At 48.2% G+C, this 15,066-nt stretch overlaps 1 protein-coding gene across 8 annotated transcripts in view; it reads left to right on the forward strand.

Annotated features, from left to right (window-relative positions):
• ninl (ninein-like) overlaps positions 1-15,066 on the forward strand; it is a 182,212-nt gene that overhangs the window by 87,998 nt on the left and 79,148 nt on the right. For all 8 annotated transcript variants that reach the window (XM_072504496.1, XM_072504499.1, XM_072504465.1 and 5 more), the window contains 2 exons: positions 570-710; positions 3,047-3,221. In XM_072504496.1, the coding sequence (XP_072360597.1) occupies positions 570-710; positions 3,047-3,221 (316 nt within the window). The remainder of the gene's footprint in view (positions 1-569; positions 711-3,046; positions 3,222-15,066) is intronic.

Here is a 15,066-nt window from a genome sequence, read left to right on the forward strand (position 1 = left end):
CCAATGCTGGCCATGCTTCTGCTGCCAAAGCCCTAAGCAATGGATTCCCTCTCCCTTTCTTGATTCCATTAAGGCATTCTTGAAACCTACCCCTTTGGTCACCTGCCCTAATATTACCTTATATATTATAACACTCCTGTGAAATGCCTTGGGACATTTTATTGCATGAAAAGCTCGAGATAAATACAAGTGGTTGTTATTCTTGCAAACGTTGCTGAGTGTTTACTTTCAGGCATTGCATCATCCTCTTTATCTGTCAAAATGCCTGTTCCCTATGCCCACTTACACAATGCATGGCTGACAATCCAGTATTTAGCAGAAAGCCATTTTAACTCCCCATGTGCTGGTCCTAATTTAATGTGCGCTGTCCATCAAACTGCCCAGCACATATCCGGTCCTCTAGTTGTGTGGAACCTCGTTCTCGCAGGAAACATATTAGGATCCTTCCTACTTATTAAGAGTAGGATACTGCTCATTCTAAGTGACTACTTTTATTCCTTTTGTGTCAATCATTTTCTTTGTATAACAAATGGATGTTGAATTGATGTGCACACATTGTTTTTTTGCAGAGGGCAAATTCAACAGCTGCACAAGGAGAGAGACAAAGTGAAAGTGGACTTGGATAGAGCAGAGAAGCGAAATGTTCAGCTAGCCAAGGAAGTTGATGACCAACATTCCACAATGGAATTGCTCAATGAGACCAAACTCAAGTTAGTGGGAGATGATATTTTAATTTTACCTTTTGTTCCCCAGATATGGAGATCTGCCAGGATGTGAGAAAAGGAGAAAAAATACAGTTGCTAGAAATTATTTTGTGGAATTTTACTGGCAAAGCAGGTATTTATTGGCCATCCCTTGGTACCTTTGAAAGGTGATTGTGAACGGCCTTCTTGAACCACTGCAGACTATGTGGTAAAGTTGCTGCCAAATGTTATCAGGTGTTGAGTTCGAGATTTGACCCAGCGATGGTGGGGAAAAAAACGTGGCCTAGTCAGGATGGCGGGTAATTTTGAGGTGATGATGTTCCATTGCACCTACTGTCCATGATTTTCTTGTTGGTGGAAATGATGGGTTAGAGAGTATCTGTCCAACTCGCAGGCTGCCTCCATGCTTAACAATTCATTGGTAGATTTCCTGTTTAATGTCTATTGTGAGCTCATTGAGTTGTAATACTATCCTTAGATTTTCTGATCAATTTTCTTTCCTATCCCTCTTTTGGGTAAGGCATTGACTCCTTCCTGGAGTTTTGATTCCATGAGTTTTGGGCTTCAACTGAGCAGCTATTACTATTATGGCGATTATTGATGGCCAGCGTGACCTCCAAAGGCAGCAGAGCCTAACCTGACCCAGATTTCCCCAGTTTGTTGTCGCACACACAAATCCTCACTCCCTCCAGCAGGGTTTTCTGGACGTCAATCAGGAGGAGGAAGCTTGACCAACTTCCCCTTCTTTGAATCGTGAGCACTTGGACCCTATTGTCTCCCTAGCTTACATCAGATTGTTAGATACAGATCAAGATGCTGAATTAATCCCCTTGATTCTCAAAGCCCCCTGAGGGGTCTCCCCTCTCCCCATCTGATCACAATTTATTGCGTAAAGAGCATGTGTTGGACGTATGGTGATGACAGACTTGTTTATGATGGCTGTAAAAAGTCTTACAGAACCAGGTTAAAGTCCAACAGGTTTGTTTCAAATCACTAGCTTTCAGAGCACTTCTCCTTCCTCAGGTGAATGAAGAGGTGGGTTCCAGAAAACATGTATATAGACAAAGTCAATGAAGCAAGACGATACTTTGAATGTGTGTCTTTGCAGGTAGTTAAGTCTTTACAGTTCCAGACTTAATTACCTGTGCTCTGAAAGCTAGTGATTCGAAACAAACCTGTTGGACTTTAACCTGGTGTTGTAAGACTTCGTACTGTGCTCACCCCAGTCCAACACCGGCATTTCCACATCATTGTTTATGATGGCCCTTCGTCCACAGTGGAAGTATCAATACTAAGATATGGATAACTATTTGGTAAGGGCATGTGGAATCTTATTTCAACATCAGCCATTGCCTAGAGAAGGAGACAATGAAGACGTTGTGATAGGAACATTTTTTAAAAAAAATATGTTTTATTGAAATTTTTTTCCCAAACAACAATTTTTCCCCTCTTACAAAGCAAACGCAACAATAACAATACAGAAATTTTTAACAATACACAAGTAACAAAACCCCTTTATATTTGACCTAAACTAAACTAAACCCCCCCCCCCCCCCCTCCCTCCCCCCTCCCCCCCCCTTCCCTCTGGGTTGCTGCTGCTGGTCATCTGTCTTCCCTCTAACGTTCCCCTAGGTAGTCGAGAAATGGCTGCCACCGCCTGGTGAACCCTTGAGCCGATCCTCTCAGTGCAAACTTTATCTGCTCCAGTTTAATGAACCCCGCCATATCATTTACCCAGGCCTCCAGTCCAGGGGGTTTCGCCTCCTTCCACATGAGTAGGATCCTGCGCCGGGGTACTAGGGACGCAAAGGCCACAACGTCGGCCTCTTTCGCCTCCTGCACTCCCGGCTCTTCCGCAACTCCAAATAGAGCTAACCCCCAGCCTGGTTTGACCCGGTGATAGGAACATTTATAACAGACATAGGATTATATTTATTTTTATACGGATTCAGTTTCTTAGAATTTTTAGCCCAGCAATAGACATTGTGATTAATTCGCTGTTATTTATGCTCAATACTAGCCTTCTCCCATTTCACTCTATTGAACCCTATCACATATCCATCTCTTCCTTTCTCCTTTATGTACTTACCTAGTTTCCCCTTGAAATGTATATATTGCAAATATTCTCAACTGCTTCATATGGCAGCAAGGTTTCTAATTCTAATCCCTCTCTGGGTAAAGTGGTTTCTCCCCAGTTTTGTATTATTAAAGACAAACGTTTTGCAAAGGTGAATTTTGTGGTGAGATTGTTACAATATTCAACCATTCCTTTCAATGCAATTATAATAAATTGGATGCTACCTTTCCCCCCAACCCCCCCCCCCCCCCCCAACCACACACAGACACTTGGATCAAGGATACAAGGAAAAGATGGCAGCAGTTAAATTGGAGTTGGACAGGGAGCAGGAGCTGATTACACAGCAGGTGAACACACACCGAGCAGAACTGGAACATGAGATAGATTCTCTCCGATCAGAGGAGATCCATTTCCAAGAGAAGCTGAAACTAGCAATGAAGGTATGCTGAAGAATAACATGGCACATCTCCCATTTGGGCAGGAGAATTTTATTTTATTCTATCTTTTTTCCTCCGTTCTTTCCCCCACTGCTCAGACACAGGAACAGCATTCTTAGCTGAGAAGGGTATTGAGGTGAAATGTGGAGGAATGCGTTATAATTCCTATTGAGGTGACTAGGCTGAGATGATCGGCCACTGTCTCCTCCTGCCACTGTCTCCACCTGCCACTGTCTCCTCCCGCCGCGCTCTCCTCCCGCCGCGCTCTCCTCCCGCCGCGCTCTCCTCCCGCCGCGCTCTCCTCCCGCCGCGCTCTCCTCCCGCCGCGCTCTCCTCCCGCCGCGCTCTCCTCCCGCCGCGCTCTCCTCCCGCCGCGCTCTCCTCCCGCCGCGCTCTCCTCCCGCCGCGCTCTCCTCCCGCCGCGCTCTCCTCCCGCCGCGCTCTCCTCCCGCCGCGCTCTCCTCGCGCCACTCTCTCCTCGCGCCACTCTCTCCTCGCGCCACTCTCTCCTCGCGCCACTCTCTCCTCGCGCCACTCTCTCCTCGCGCCACTCTCTCCTCGCGCCACTCTCTCCTCGCGCCACTCTCTCCTCGCGCCACTCTCTCCTCGCGCCACTCTCTCCTCCCGCCACTCTCTCCTCCCGCCACTCTCTCCTCCCGCCACTCTCTCCTCCCGCCACTCTCTCCTCCCGCCACTATGTCTGGGTTTCCGTGGTGCAGGGACAAAATGCTGTGGAGTAATCTATCGCAGTTCCCACCGTATTAGCAGGCGTACTGGCATCACCTCAAGTTGCCGCTGTACAAAGTGGCTGATTAAAGGAGTAATGATTGAAAAGCATGGAGAGAATCTTCATTCTCTCACTTTGTACATTCCAATAATAGGTACATAGGTATGAGGAGCAAAAATAGGCCATTTAGCCCTTTGAGTCTGCTATGCTATTCAATCAGATCATAGCTGATCTCTCCCTGGTCTCAAATCCACCTCCCTGCCTGTTCCCTATATTCCTTTAACCCATTTTTAAAAATCAGAAATATATCTGCTTCTTGAAACCATTTAATGATTCCGATTCCACCGCGCCATGGGGCAACAAGTTCCACAAATTCACCATCCTCAGCAAGAAGTAGTCCCTCCTCAACTCAGTTTTAAATCTACCGCCTCTCAACCTATATCTGTGACCCCTCATTCTAGATTGTCTCACAAGGGGGAACATTTGGTTACGTTTACTTTATCAATACCTCGATCAGATCCCCTCTCATTCTTCCAAACTCCAGCGAATATAAGCCCAAACTGTTTAATCGCTCCTCATACGTCTACCCTTTCATCCCCGGAATCAACCTGGTGAACCTCCTCTGAACTGCTTCCAATGCCACCACATTCTTCCTCAAATAAGGAGACCCAAACTGGACACAATTCTCCAGATGTGGTCTCCCCAACACCCTATACAATTGCAACAACACTTCTCTACTTTTAACCTCCAGTCCTTTTGCAATAAATGCTGAAACTCCATTTGTCTTTTTTATTACATGCTGTATCTGCATACTGACTTTCTGCAATTCATGAACAAAGACACCCAGATCCCTCTGCTCAGACGCATTTTGAATCTGCTTTCCATTTAGATAATAATTTGCCTTTCTATTTTTTTTTACCAAAATGGGTAACCTCACACTTATCCACATAAACTTCTGTGATCTAAACTGGAGAGCGAGACGGATTGATGGATAGTCAGTACCACCTGTATTGTTTTAGAGCTGAAGGATGCATCAATACTATAACAAGGTGTGAACAACTGCTGAACTGCACAAAATGTTGGCACACTTAATTATGCGTTAAGCTTTTTTTAAAATTCTCCTTTTTCACATTTTCTCCCACATTTACATCCATCAACAATAAACAATAATCAGCAAGATATGTCAGTCCCCAAAATAACAACGATCCCATCTACCCACCAACCCCCAAACCTCAACCCGCATGTTTACATAAACAAATGACAAAAAGGAATCAGGGATTGCCCGTAGTCACCCTTAATCTTACACAGCTCTCTCTGCCCCCCCCCCCCCCCCCCGCAGGTCTCCAGCTCCTCCCATCCACTGCCTCTTGTAAAACTCCTCCTCCCAACCTCGGTTCCTTCCCCCCAACTTTCCACCCCGGCTAGACCACTCGGACCCTGTTCTGCCAGGCTCCGATGGCCGCAGCCCCTCCCCCCACCTCACTGCCGTTCACTGGCCGGCTTAAACTGGCCAGCGTGGAGGCCCCCGCCCGGGTCCCTTTCCCACTTACCTGGCCCTAGGAAAGCCCAAAGATCCCCTTTTAGCACACAAACCCCGCATATCCACCTACACCCCAAAGAACTCTCATTTCGAGTGAAAGTCCCGTCCCTTCCCTTGTCCAAATATATACCACATTGGCTCCTTTAGTCTCTACACCCGCGCGCAGTGATACAAAAAGAAGAAAATACAATCATGAGGTTACATCGGCACATGGCCATTCCCCAATTTGTCAGTTCTGCCACAGTCCTTCTGCTTTCACAAACTCCTCTGCTGATTCCGCCGTTCCAAAATAAAAGTCCCTGAGCTTGTAAGTCACCCTCAGCTTCGCTGGATATACAATGCTGCACCGCACCTTGCTAATGTACAGTGCCCTCTTCACCCGGTTGAAGGCAGCCCGCCTCCTTGCCAGCTCCACCGTAAAGTCCTGGTATACACGTATACCAGCTCCAGCCCACTGCACCACCCGCTTCTGCTTGGCCCAGCTCAGGACCTTCTCCTTCACCCTGTACCTACGGAAGCAGAGTCACTGCCCTTGGCGGCTCCCTCGCCTTTGGTACTGGCCTCCACGACCGATGAGCCCGATCCAGTTCATATCGGGAGGGATCCTCCCCCTCCCCCAATAGTTTTGCCAGCATCGCGGCAAAATACTCAGTCGGCTTCGGTCCTTCAACTCCTTCGGGCAGCCCCACGATCCTCAAATTCTGTCGCCTGGATCTGTTTTCCAGGTCTTCCATTTTTCCTCGCAGATCCTTGTTCGTATCCATCACCTTCCGCATCTCTTTCCCCATCGAGGCAAGTTGATCACCGTGCTGCAATAACGTCTCCTCCACTTCCTTCAGCGCCTCCCCTTGCTCTCGCACCTCCGCCACTGCGCTCGCCACCTCCGTCCTCACCGGGGAAACCGCCTCCTCTACCAGCACACTCAAAACCTCCCTCATCTCCTTCCTCACCGTCTCCATGCATTTCGCAATCTGCGCCAACTGCTTTTCAAATTCCGCAGCCATCACCTTAGTTATTTCTTCAGCCGTAAGCAGTGGGGCCTTCCCTGGTGCTCCAGCCTCCATTTTTCCTGGTGACCCCGCGGTGACCTTTCTACTCCCCGACGGACCTCCAGCTGTTTTTTTTCCGGCCGTTTTCTTGCTCACCCTTGACATTTTTCTTTGTTCTTTTTTTCCTCCTGTGTCTTCACTGTGCCTCCTCCGTGCCTTCTCCCTGCTTCTGCCGACTCCGCGGACCCTGGGACCGGGCTTAAAGCCCCGAAAATGCCGTTGCCGAACGGGAGCCCTCCATTGTGCGGCCGCCTCCCGCCCGCCGTCAACGGAAGTCTCCGCTTTAAGCTTTTGTAATTGACATCTGTAATCATGGCAAATAACTGCCATTTACCCGTTATGGAGTATAGGATAAGCAGGGTCAGTCTAAGTGTTGGGCTCCATCGTATCAGATAGGAAATGTTATTTTGTGGGTTCAATGCACAGCTATTTTTCCAGCTTTTCATTGCTTTGCATAATTTGAGATGAAAACTGAATTGTATAATGGCTTAAAATGTTCATTAGTGAGTCGATAGAATGCTTGTAATTACAGTGGAAATGAGATCTCATAATTCTGGTAATTTTATAGAATTCCTGTTATAATACATTTCTGGCGGTGTTTTCCAATTTACTTCTGCACTCCATAAAAATTGGTGATCACTGTGCACAGAATCCTTGATTCGACAACAAGATAGTCTATGACACAAAACATAAGAACACGAGTAGATCATTTAGGATCGTCAAACCTTTTCTTCCATTCAATGAGATCATGCCTAACCTGCAAGCTAGCTCCAAACACCTGCCTTTGTCCCATATCTCTTATCTCACATATAAAATTTAAAAAAAAAAAATTTTTGAAAAAATTTAGAGTACCCAATTCATTTTTTCCAATTAAGGGGCAATTTAGCATGGCCAATCCACCTAGCCTGCACATTTGTGGGTTGTGGGGGCGAAACCCACGCAAACACAGGGAGAATGTGCAAACTCCACACTGACAGTGACCCAGAGCTGGGATCGAACCTGGGACCTCAATGCCGTGAGGCAGCAGGGCTAACCCACTGCGCCACCGTGCTGCCCTATCTCACTTATAAAATTAATGATTGATCTAGCATCAATTAGCATTTGTGAGGAAAGAGTTCCAAACTTCTACTATTCGGTGATTCCTAATTTCACCCTTGAAAGATGTGGCTCGAATTTTAAGACTATGTCCCCTAGCCTTAGACAACCCAACAAGTGGAAATAATGTGTCTCTATCCGCCCCATCTGTTTCTCTTAATATCCTGAATACTTTGATCAAATCACCCCTTAAACTCCTAAATTGAGGGAATACAACCCTACTTTGCGTAATCTCTTCTCAGAATTTAACCGTTGCAGTCCAAGGAATATTGTGGCACATCACTGCCTCCAGGGCCAATATATCCTTCCCAGGGTGTAGCACTCTGAATTATTCACACTACTCCAGGTGTGGTCTAACCAGGGCTTTGTATAACTGAACCGTGACTCCTATCCCCTTGTATTCTGGCCCTCTCGATATAAAGGCCAACATTCCATTAGCCTTTTTGATTATTTTCTGTACCTTTCAGTGGCACGGCAGTACAGTGGTTAGCACTGTTGCTTTACAGCACCAGGGTCCCAGGTTCGGTTCCCGACTTGGGTCACTCTCTGTGCGGAGCTCTCCCTATGTCTGCGTGGGTTTTCTCCGGGTGCTCCGGTTTTCTCCCACAAGTCCCCAAAAATGTGCTGTTCGGTAATTTGGACATTCTAGGGCGGCATGTGGCGCAGTGGTTAGCACTGGGACTGCGGCGCTGAGGACCCGGGTTCGAATCCTGGCCCTGGGTCACTGTCCGTGTGGAGTTTGCACATTCTCCCCATGTCTGCGTGGGTTTCACCCCCACAACCCAAAGATGTGCAGATTAGGTGGATTGGCCACACTAAATTGCCCCTTAATTGGGGGGAAAAAAATAATTGGGTACTCTAAATTAATATATTAAATAAAAGAATTTGGACATTCTAAATTCTCCCTCAGTGTACCTGAACAGGTGCTGGAGTGTGGCGACTAGAGGATTTTCACAGTGGCTTCATTGATGTGTTAATGTAAGCCTACTTGTGACAATAATAAAGATTATTATTATTATTACCTTAATGCAATCAGGCAGAGTCAACATGGTTTTGTGAAGGGGAAATGGGGTTTAACTAATATATTAGAGTTCTTTGAGCCAGTAACAAACAAATTGGATAATGGGGAGCCTGTGGATGTAGTGTACTTGGATCTCTAAAAGGTATTTGATAAGTGCTGCATCAGTGGTATACGCAATACGAGCCCATGGTGTAGGGGGTAACATATTAACATGATAGAGGATTGGTTAGCGAATAGGAAGCAGAGTAGGAAGAAATGGGTCATTTGGTTGGCAAACTGTAACTAGTGGAGTGCCACAGGGATTAGTGCTGGGGCCTCAACTATTTATAATCTGTATCAATTATTGGATGAAGGGATTGAATACATGGTTGCTAAATATGCTGATGATGCAAAGATAGGTAGGAGAATAGGTTGTGGCAAGGATATAAGGCCTGCAAAGGCATATAGAAAGGTTAAGTGAGTGGGAAAAAGATTTGGCAGATGGAGTATAATATGAGAAAAAAGGAACTTGTCCACTTTGGCAGGAAGAATAAAAAAAGTAATATATGATTTAAATGGAAAGAGATTGCAGAACTCTGCGAAACATAAGGATCTGGGCATCCTGGTACATGAATCTCAAAACGTTGGTGTGTAGATACAGCAAGTGATCAGGAAGGCAAATGGAATAATGGTGTTTACTGCAAGGGGAATGGAGTATAAGAGTAGGGAAATTTTGCTCCAGTTATACAGAACATTGGTGAGACCATACCTGGAGTACTGAGTACAGTTTTGGTCTCCTTATATGAACAAAGATATAGTTTATTTAATGAGAAGCGTTTCAGAAGATTCATTCAACTGATTCCTGGGATGAGGGGCTTATCGTATGAGGCAAGGTTGTATAAGTTGGGCTTTTTCAAAAGTTTAGAAGAGTGAGAGGTGATCTTATTGAAACATATATGACCCTGAGGAAACTTGATGGAGTGGTTTCCCCTGGTTGGAGATACGAATATGAAGGAACATGAAGGAAATAATAGATCTCTCTTTTCAGTCGAGAATGAGGAGAAACCTTTTCTCTCAGAGGGTGGTTAGTCTGGAATTATTTTCGCCAGAGAGCGGTGCAGACTGGGTCATTGAATATTTTTAAGGCTGAGTTAGACAGATTTTTGATTAACAAGGGAACCAAAGGTTATAGGGGTTGGAAAGGAAAGTCGAGTTGAGGCCAAAATCAGATCAGCCACCATCTTTTTTTTTTTAAATAATATTTTATTGAAAATTTTTGGTCAACCAACACAGTACATTGTGCATCCTTTACACAACATTGTAACAATACAGATAATAATGACCTTTTTAAATTTAAACAAAAACAACAACAAATAAATAAATATTAAATAACAAAAAATAAAAACTAGCCCTAATTGGCAACTGCCTTGTCTCAGGCCACCCCCCCCCCCCCCCATCGCTCCCCCCCCCCCCCCCCCCCCCCAAAGTCCTGGGCCGCTGCTGCTGCCTTCTTTGTTCTCCCCTATCTATCTTTCCGCAAGATATTCGACGAACGGTTGCCACCGCCTAGTAAACCCTTGAGCCGACCCCCTTAGGACGAACTTAATCCGCTCTAACTTTATGAACCCCGCCATATCATTTATCCAGGTCTCCACCCCCGGGGGCTTGGCTTCTTTCCACATTAGCAATATTCTGCGCCGGGCTACTAGGGACGCAAAGGCCAAAACATCGGCCTCTTTCGCCTCCTGCACTCCCGGCTCTTGTGCAACCCCAAATATAGCCAACCCCCAGCTTGGTTCGACCCGGACTCCTACTACTTTCGAAAGCACCTTTGTCACCCCCATCCAAAACCCCTGTAGTGCCGGGCATGACCAAAACATATGGGTATGATTCGCTGGGCTTCTCGAGCACCTCGCACACCTATCCTCCACCCCAAAAAATTTACTGAGCCGTGTTCCAGTCATATGTGCCCTGTGTAATACCTTAAACTGAATCAGGCTTAGCCTGGCGCACGAGGACGACGAGTTTACCCTGTTTAGGGCATCTGCCCACATCCCCTCCTCAATCTCCTCCCCTAGCTCTTCTTCCCATTTCCCTTTTAGTTCGTCCATCATAGTCTCCCCTTCGTCTCTCATTTCCCTATATATATCCGACACCTTACCGTCCCCCACCCATTTCTTTGAGATGACTCTGTCCTGCACCTCTTGTGTCGGGGGCTGCGGGAATTCCCTCACCTGTTGCCTCGCAAAAGCCCTCAATTGCATGTACCTGAATGCATTCCCTTGGGGCAACCCATATTTCTCGGTCAGCCCTCCCAGACTCGCAAACTTCCCATCCACAAATAGATCTTTCAATTGCGTTATACCTGCTCTTTGCCACATTCCATATCCCCCATCCATTCCCCCCGGGGCAAACCTATGGTTGTTTCTTATCGGGGACCCCCCCAGTGCTCCGGTCTTTCCCCTATGTCGTCTCCACTGTCCCCAAATCTTCAGTGTAGCTACCACCACCGGACTCGTGGTATAGTTCCTTGGTGAGAACGGCAATGGGGCTGTCACCATAGCCTGCAGGCTGGTCCCCCTACAGGACGCCCTCTCTAATCTCTTCCACGCCGCTCCTTCCTCCTCTCCCATCCACTTACTCACCATTGAACTATTAGCGGCCCAATAATACTCACTTAGGCTCGGTAGTGCCAGCCCCCCCTATCCCTACTACGCTGTAAGAATCCCTTCCTCACTCTCGGAGTCTTCCCGGCCCAAACAAAACCCATGATACTCTTTTCTATCCTTTTGAAAAAAGCCTTCGTGATCACCACCGGGAGACACTGAAACACAAAGAGGAATCTCGGGAGGACCACCATCTTAACCGCCTGCACCCTCCCTGCCATTGACAATGCTACCATATCCCATCTCTTGAAATCTTCCTCCATCTGTTCCACCAACCGCGTCAAATTTAGCCTGTGCAATGTGCCCCAATTCTTAGCTATCTGGATCCCCAGGTAACGAAAGTCTCTTGTTACCTTCCTCAACGGTAGGTCTTCTATTTCTCTACTCTGCTCCCCTGGATGCACCACAAACAGCTCACTCTTCCCCATGTTCAATTTATACCCTGAAAAATCCCCAAACTCCCCAAGTATCCGCATTATTTCTGGCATCCCCTCCGCTGGATCCGCCACATATAGTAGCAGATCATCCGCATATAAAGATACCCGGTGTTCTTCTCCTCCCCTAAGTATTCCCCTCCATCCCTTGGAACCTCTCAGCGCTATCGCCAGGGGCTCAATCGCCAGTGCAAACAGTAATGGGGACAGAGGACATCCCTGCCTTGTCCCTCTATGGAGCCGTAAATATGCCGATCCCCGTCCATTCGTGACCACACTCGCCACTGGGGCCCTATACAACAGCTGCACCCATCTAACATACCCCTCTCCGAACCCAAATCTCCTCAACACCTCCCACAGATAATCCCACTCCACTCTATCAAATGCTTTCTCGGCATCCATCGCCACTACTATCTCCGTTTCACCCTCTGGTGGGGCCATCATCATTACCCCTAGCAACCTCCGTATGTTCGTGTTCAACTGTCTCCCCTTCACAAACCCAGTTTGGTCCTCATGAACCACCCCCGGGACACATTCCTCTATTCTCATTGCCATTACCTTGGCCAATACCTTGGCATCTACATTGAGGAGGGAGATTGGTCTGTAGGACCCGCATTGTAGCGGATCCTTTTCCTTCTTTAAAAGAAGCGATATCGTTGCTTCTGACATAGTCGGGGGCAGTTGTCCCCTTTCCTTTGCCTCGTTAAAGGTCCTCGTCAGTAGCGGGGCGAGCAAGTCCAAATATTTTCTGTAAAATTCAACTGGGAATCCGTCCGGTCCCGGGGCCTTTCCCGTCTGCATGTTCCTAATTCCTTTCACCACTTCTTCTACCGTGATCTGTGCTCCCAATCCCATCCTTTCCTGCTCTTCCACCTTGGGAATTTCCAGCCGATCCAAAAACTCCATCATTCTCTCCCTCCCATCCGGGGGTTGAGCTTCATACAATTTTTTATAAAATGTCTTAAACACTTCATTCACTCTCTCCGCTCCCCGCTCCGTCTCTCCATCTTCGTCTCTCACCCCCCCTATTTCCCTCGCTGCTCCCCTTTTCTTCAATTGGTGTGCCAGCAATCTGCTCGCCTTCTCTCCATATTCATACTGTACACCCTGTGCCTTCCTCCATTGTGCCTCTGCAGTGCCTGTGGTCAGCAAGTCAAATTCCACATGCAGCCTTTGCCTTTCCCTATACAGTCCCTCCTCCGGTGCTTCCGCATACTGTCTGTCCACCCTCAAAAGTTCTTGCAACAACCGCTCCCGTTCCTTACTCTCCTGCTTCCCTTTATGTGTCCTTATTGATATCAGCTCCCCCCTAACCACCGCCTTCAACGCCTCCCAGACCACTCCCACCTGAACCTCCCCATTATCATTGAGTTCCAAGTACTTTTCAATGCATCCCCTCACCCTTAAGCACACCCCCTCATCCGCCATTAGTCCCATGTCCATTCTCCAGGGTGGACGCCCTCTTGTTTCCTCCCCTATCTCCAAGTCTACCCAGTGTGGGGCATGATCCGAAATGGCTATAGCCGTATATTCCGTTCCCCTCACCCTCGGGATCAATGCCCTACCCAACACAAAAAAGTCTATGCGTGAATAGACTTTATGGACATAGGAGAAAAACGAGAACTCCTTACTCCTAGGTCTACTGAATCTCCACGGGTCCACCCCTCCCATCTGCTCCATAAAATCCTTAAGCACCTTGGCTGCTGCCGGCCTCCTACCAGTCCTGGACTTCGACCTATCCAGCCTTGGTTCCAACACCGTGTTAAAGTCTCCCCCCATTATCAGCTTTCCGGTCTCTAGGTCTGGGATGCGTCCTAGCATTCGCCTCATAAAATTGGCATCGTCCCAATTCGGGGCATACACGTTTACCAACACCACCATCTCTCCCTGTAATTTGCCACTCACCATCACGTATCTGCCCCCGTTATCCGCCACTATAGTCTTTGCCTCGAACATTACCTGCTTCCCCACTAATATAGCCACCCCCCTGTTTTTCGCATCCAGCCCCGAATGGAACACCTGCCCTACCCATCCTTTGCGCAACCTAACCTGATCTATCAGTTTCAGGTGCGTTTCCTGTAACATGACCACATCTGCTTTAAGTTTCTTAAGGTGTGCGAGTACTCGTGCCCTCTTTATCGGCCCGTTAAGCCCCCTCACGTTCCACGTGATCAGCCGAGTTGGGGGGCTTCCCACCCCCCCCCCCTTGCCGGTTAGCCATCATCTTTTTCCAGCTTCTCGCCCAGTTCCCACGCAGCTGTATTTCTCCCAGACGGTGCCCCCCCGCCCATCCTTTCCCGTACCCACTCCCCCCTTTCCCCAGCAGCAGCAACCCAGTAATTCCCCCCTCCCCCCCCCCCCCCCGCTAGACCCCCCGCTAGCATAATTACTCCCCCCATGTTGCTCCCAGAAGTCAGCAAACTCTGGCTGACCTCGGCTTCCCCCCGTGATCACGGCTCGCCCCGTGCGGCGCCCCCTCCTTCCTGCTTCTCTATTCCCGCCATAATTATCATAGCGCGGGAACCAAGCCCGCGCCTCTCCCTCGGCCCCGCCTCCCATGGCCAACGCCCCATCTCCTCTCCCTCCCCACCTCCCCCCATCACCACCTGTGGGAGAAAGAAAAGTTACCATACCGCAGGATTAATCATACAATCCCTCTTCGCCCCCCCCCCACTCGTCCCACCACTTTGTCCAAACGTTCATTTTCGTAGTCCAATCATTCCAATTTTTCTTCTACAATAAAAGTCCACGCTTCATCCGCCGTCTCAAAGTAGTGGTGCCTCCCTTGATATGTGACCCACAGTCTTGCCGGTTGCAGCATTCCAAACTTTATCTTTTTTTTGTGAAGTACCGCTTTGGCCCGATTAAAGCTCGCCCTCCTTCTCGCCACCTCCGCACTCCAATCTTGATAGACGCGGATCACCGCGTTCTCCCATTTACTACACCGAGTTTTCTTCGCCCACCTAAGGACCATTTCTCTATCCTTAAAACGGAGAAATCTCACCACTATGGCTCTGGGAGCTTCTCCTGCTCTCGATCCTCGCACCATAACTCGGTATGCTCCCTCCACCTCCAACGGACCCGTCGGGGCCTCCACTCCCATTAACGAGTGCAGCATCGTGCTCACATATGCCCCGACGTCCGCCCCCTCCACACCTTCAGGAAGGCCAAGAATCCTCAAGTTGTTCCTCCTTGCGTTATTTTCCAGTGCCTCCAACCTGTCCACAGATCGTTTCTGGTGTGCCTCCTGTATCTCCGACTTCACCACCAGACCCTGTATATCGTTTTCATTCTCTGCTGCTTTCGCCTTCACGACCCGAAGCTCCTGCTCCTGGGT

The sequence above is a fragment of the Scyliorhinus torazame genome, chromosome 1, assembly GCF_047496885.1.
Source record: "Scyliorhinus torazame isolate Kashiwa2021f chromosome 1, sScyTor2.1, whole genome shotgun sequence".
NCBI lineage: Eukaryota > Metazoa > Chordata > Chondrichthyes > Carcharhiniformes > Scyliorhinidae > Scyliorhinus > Scyliorhinus torazame.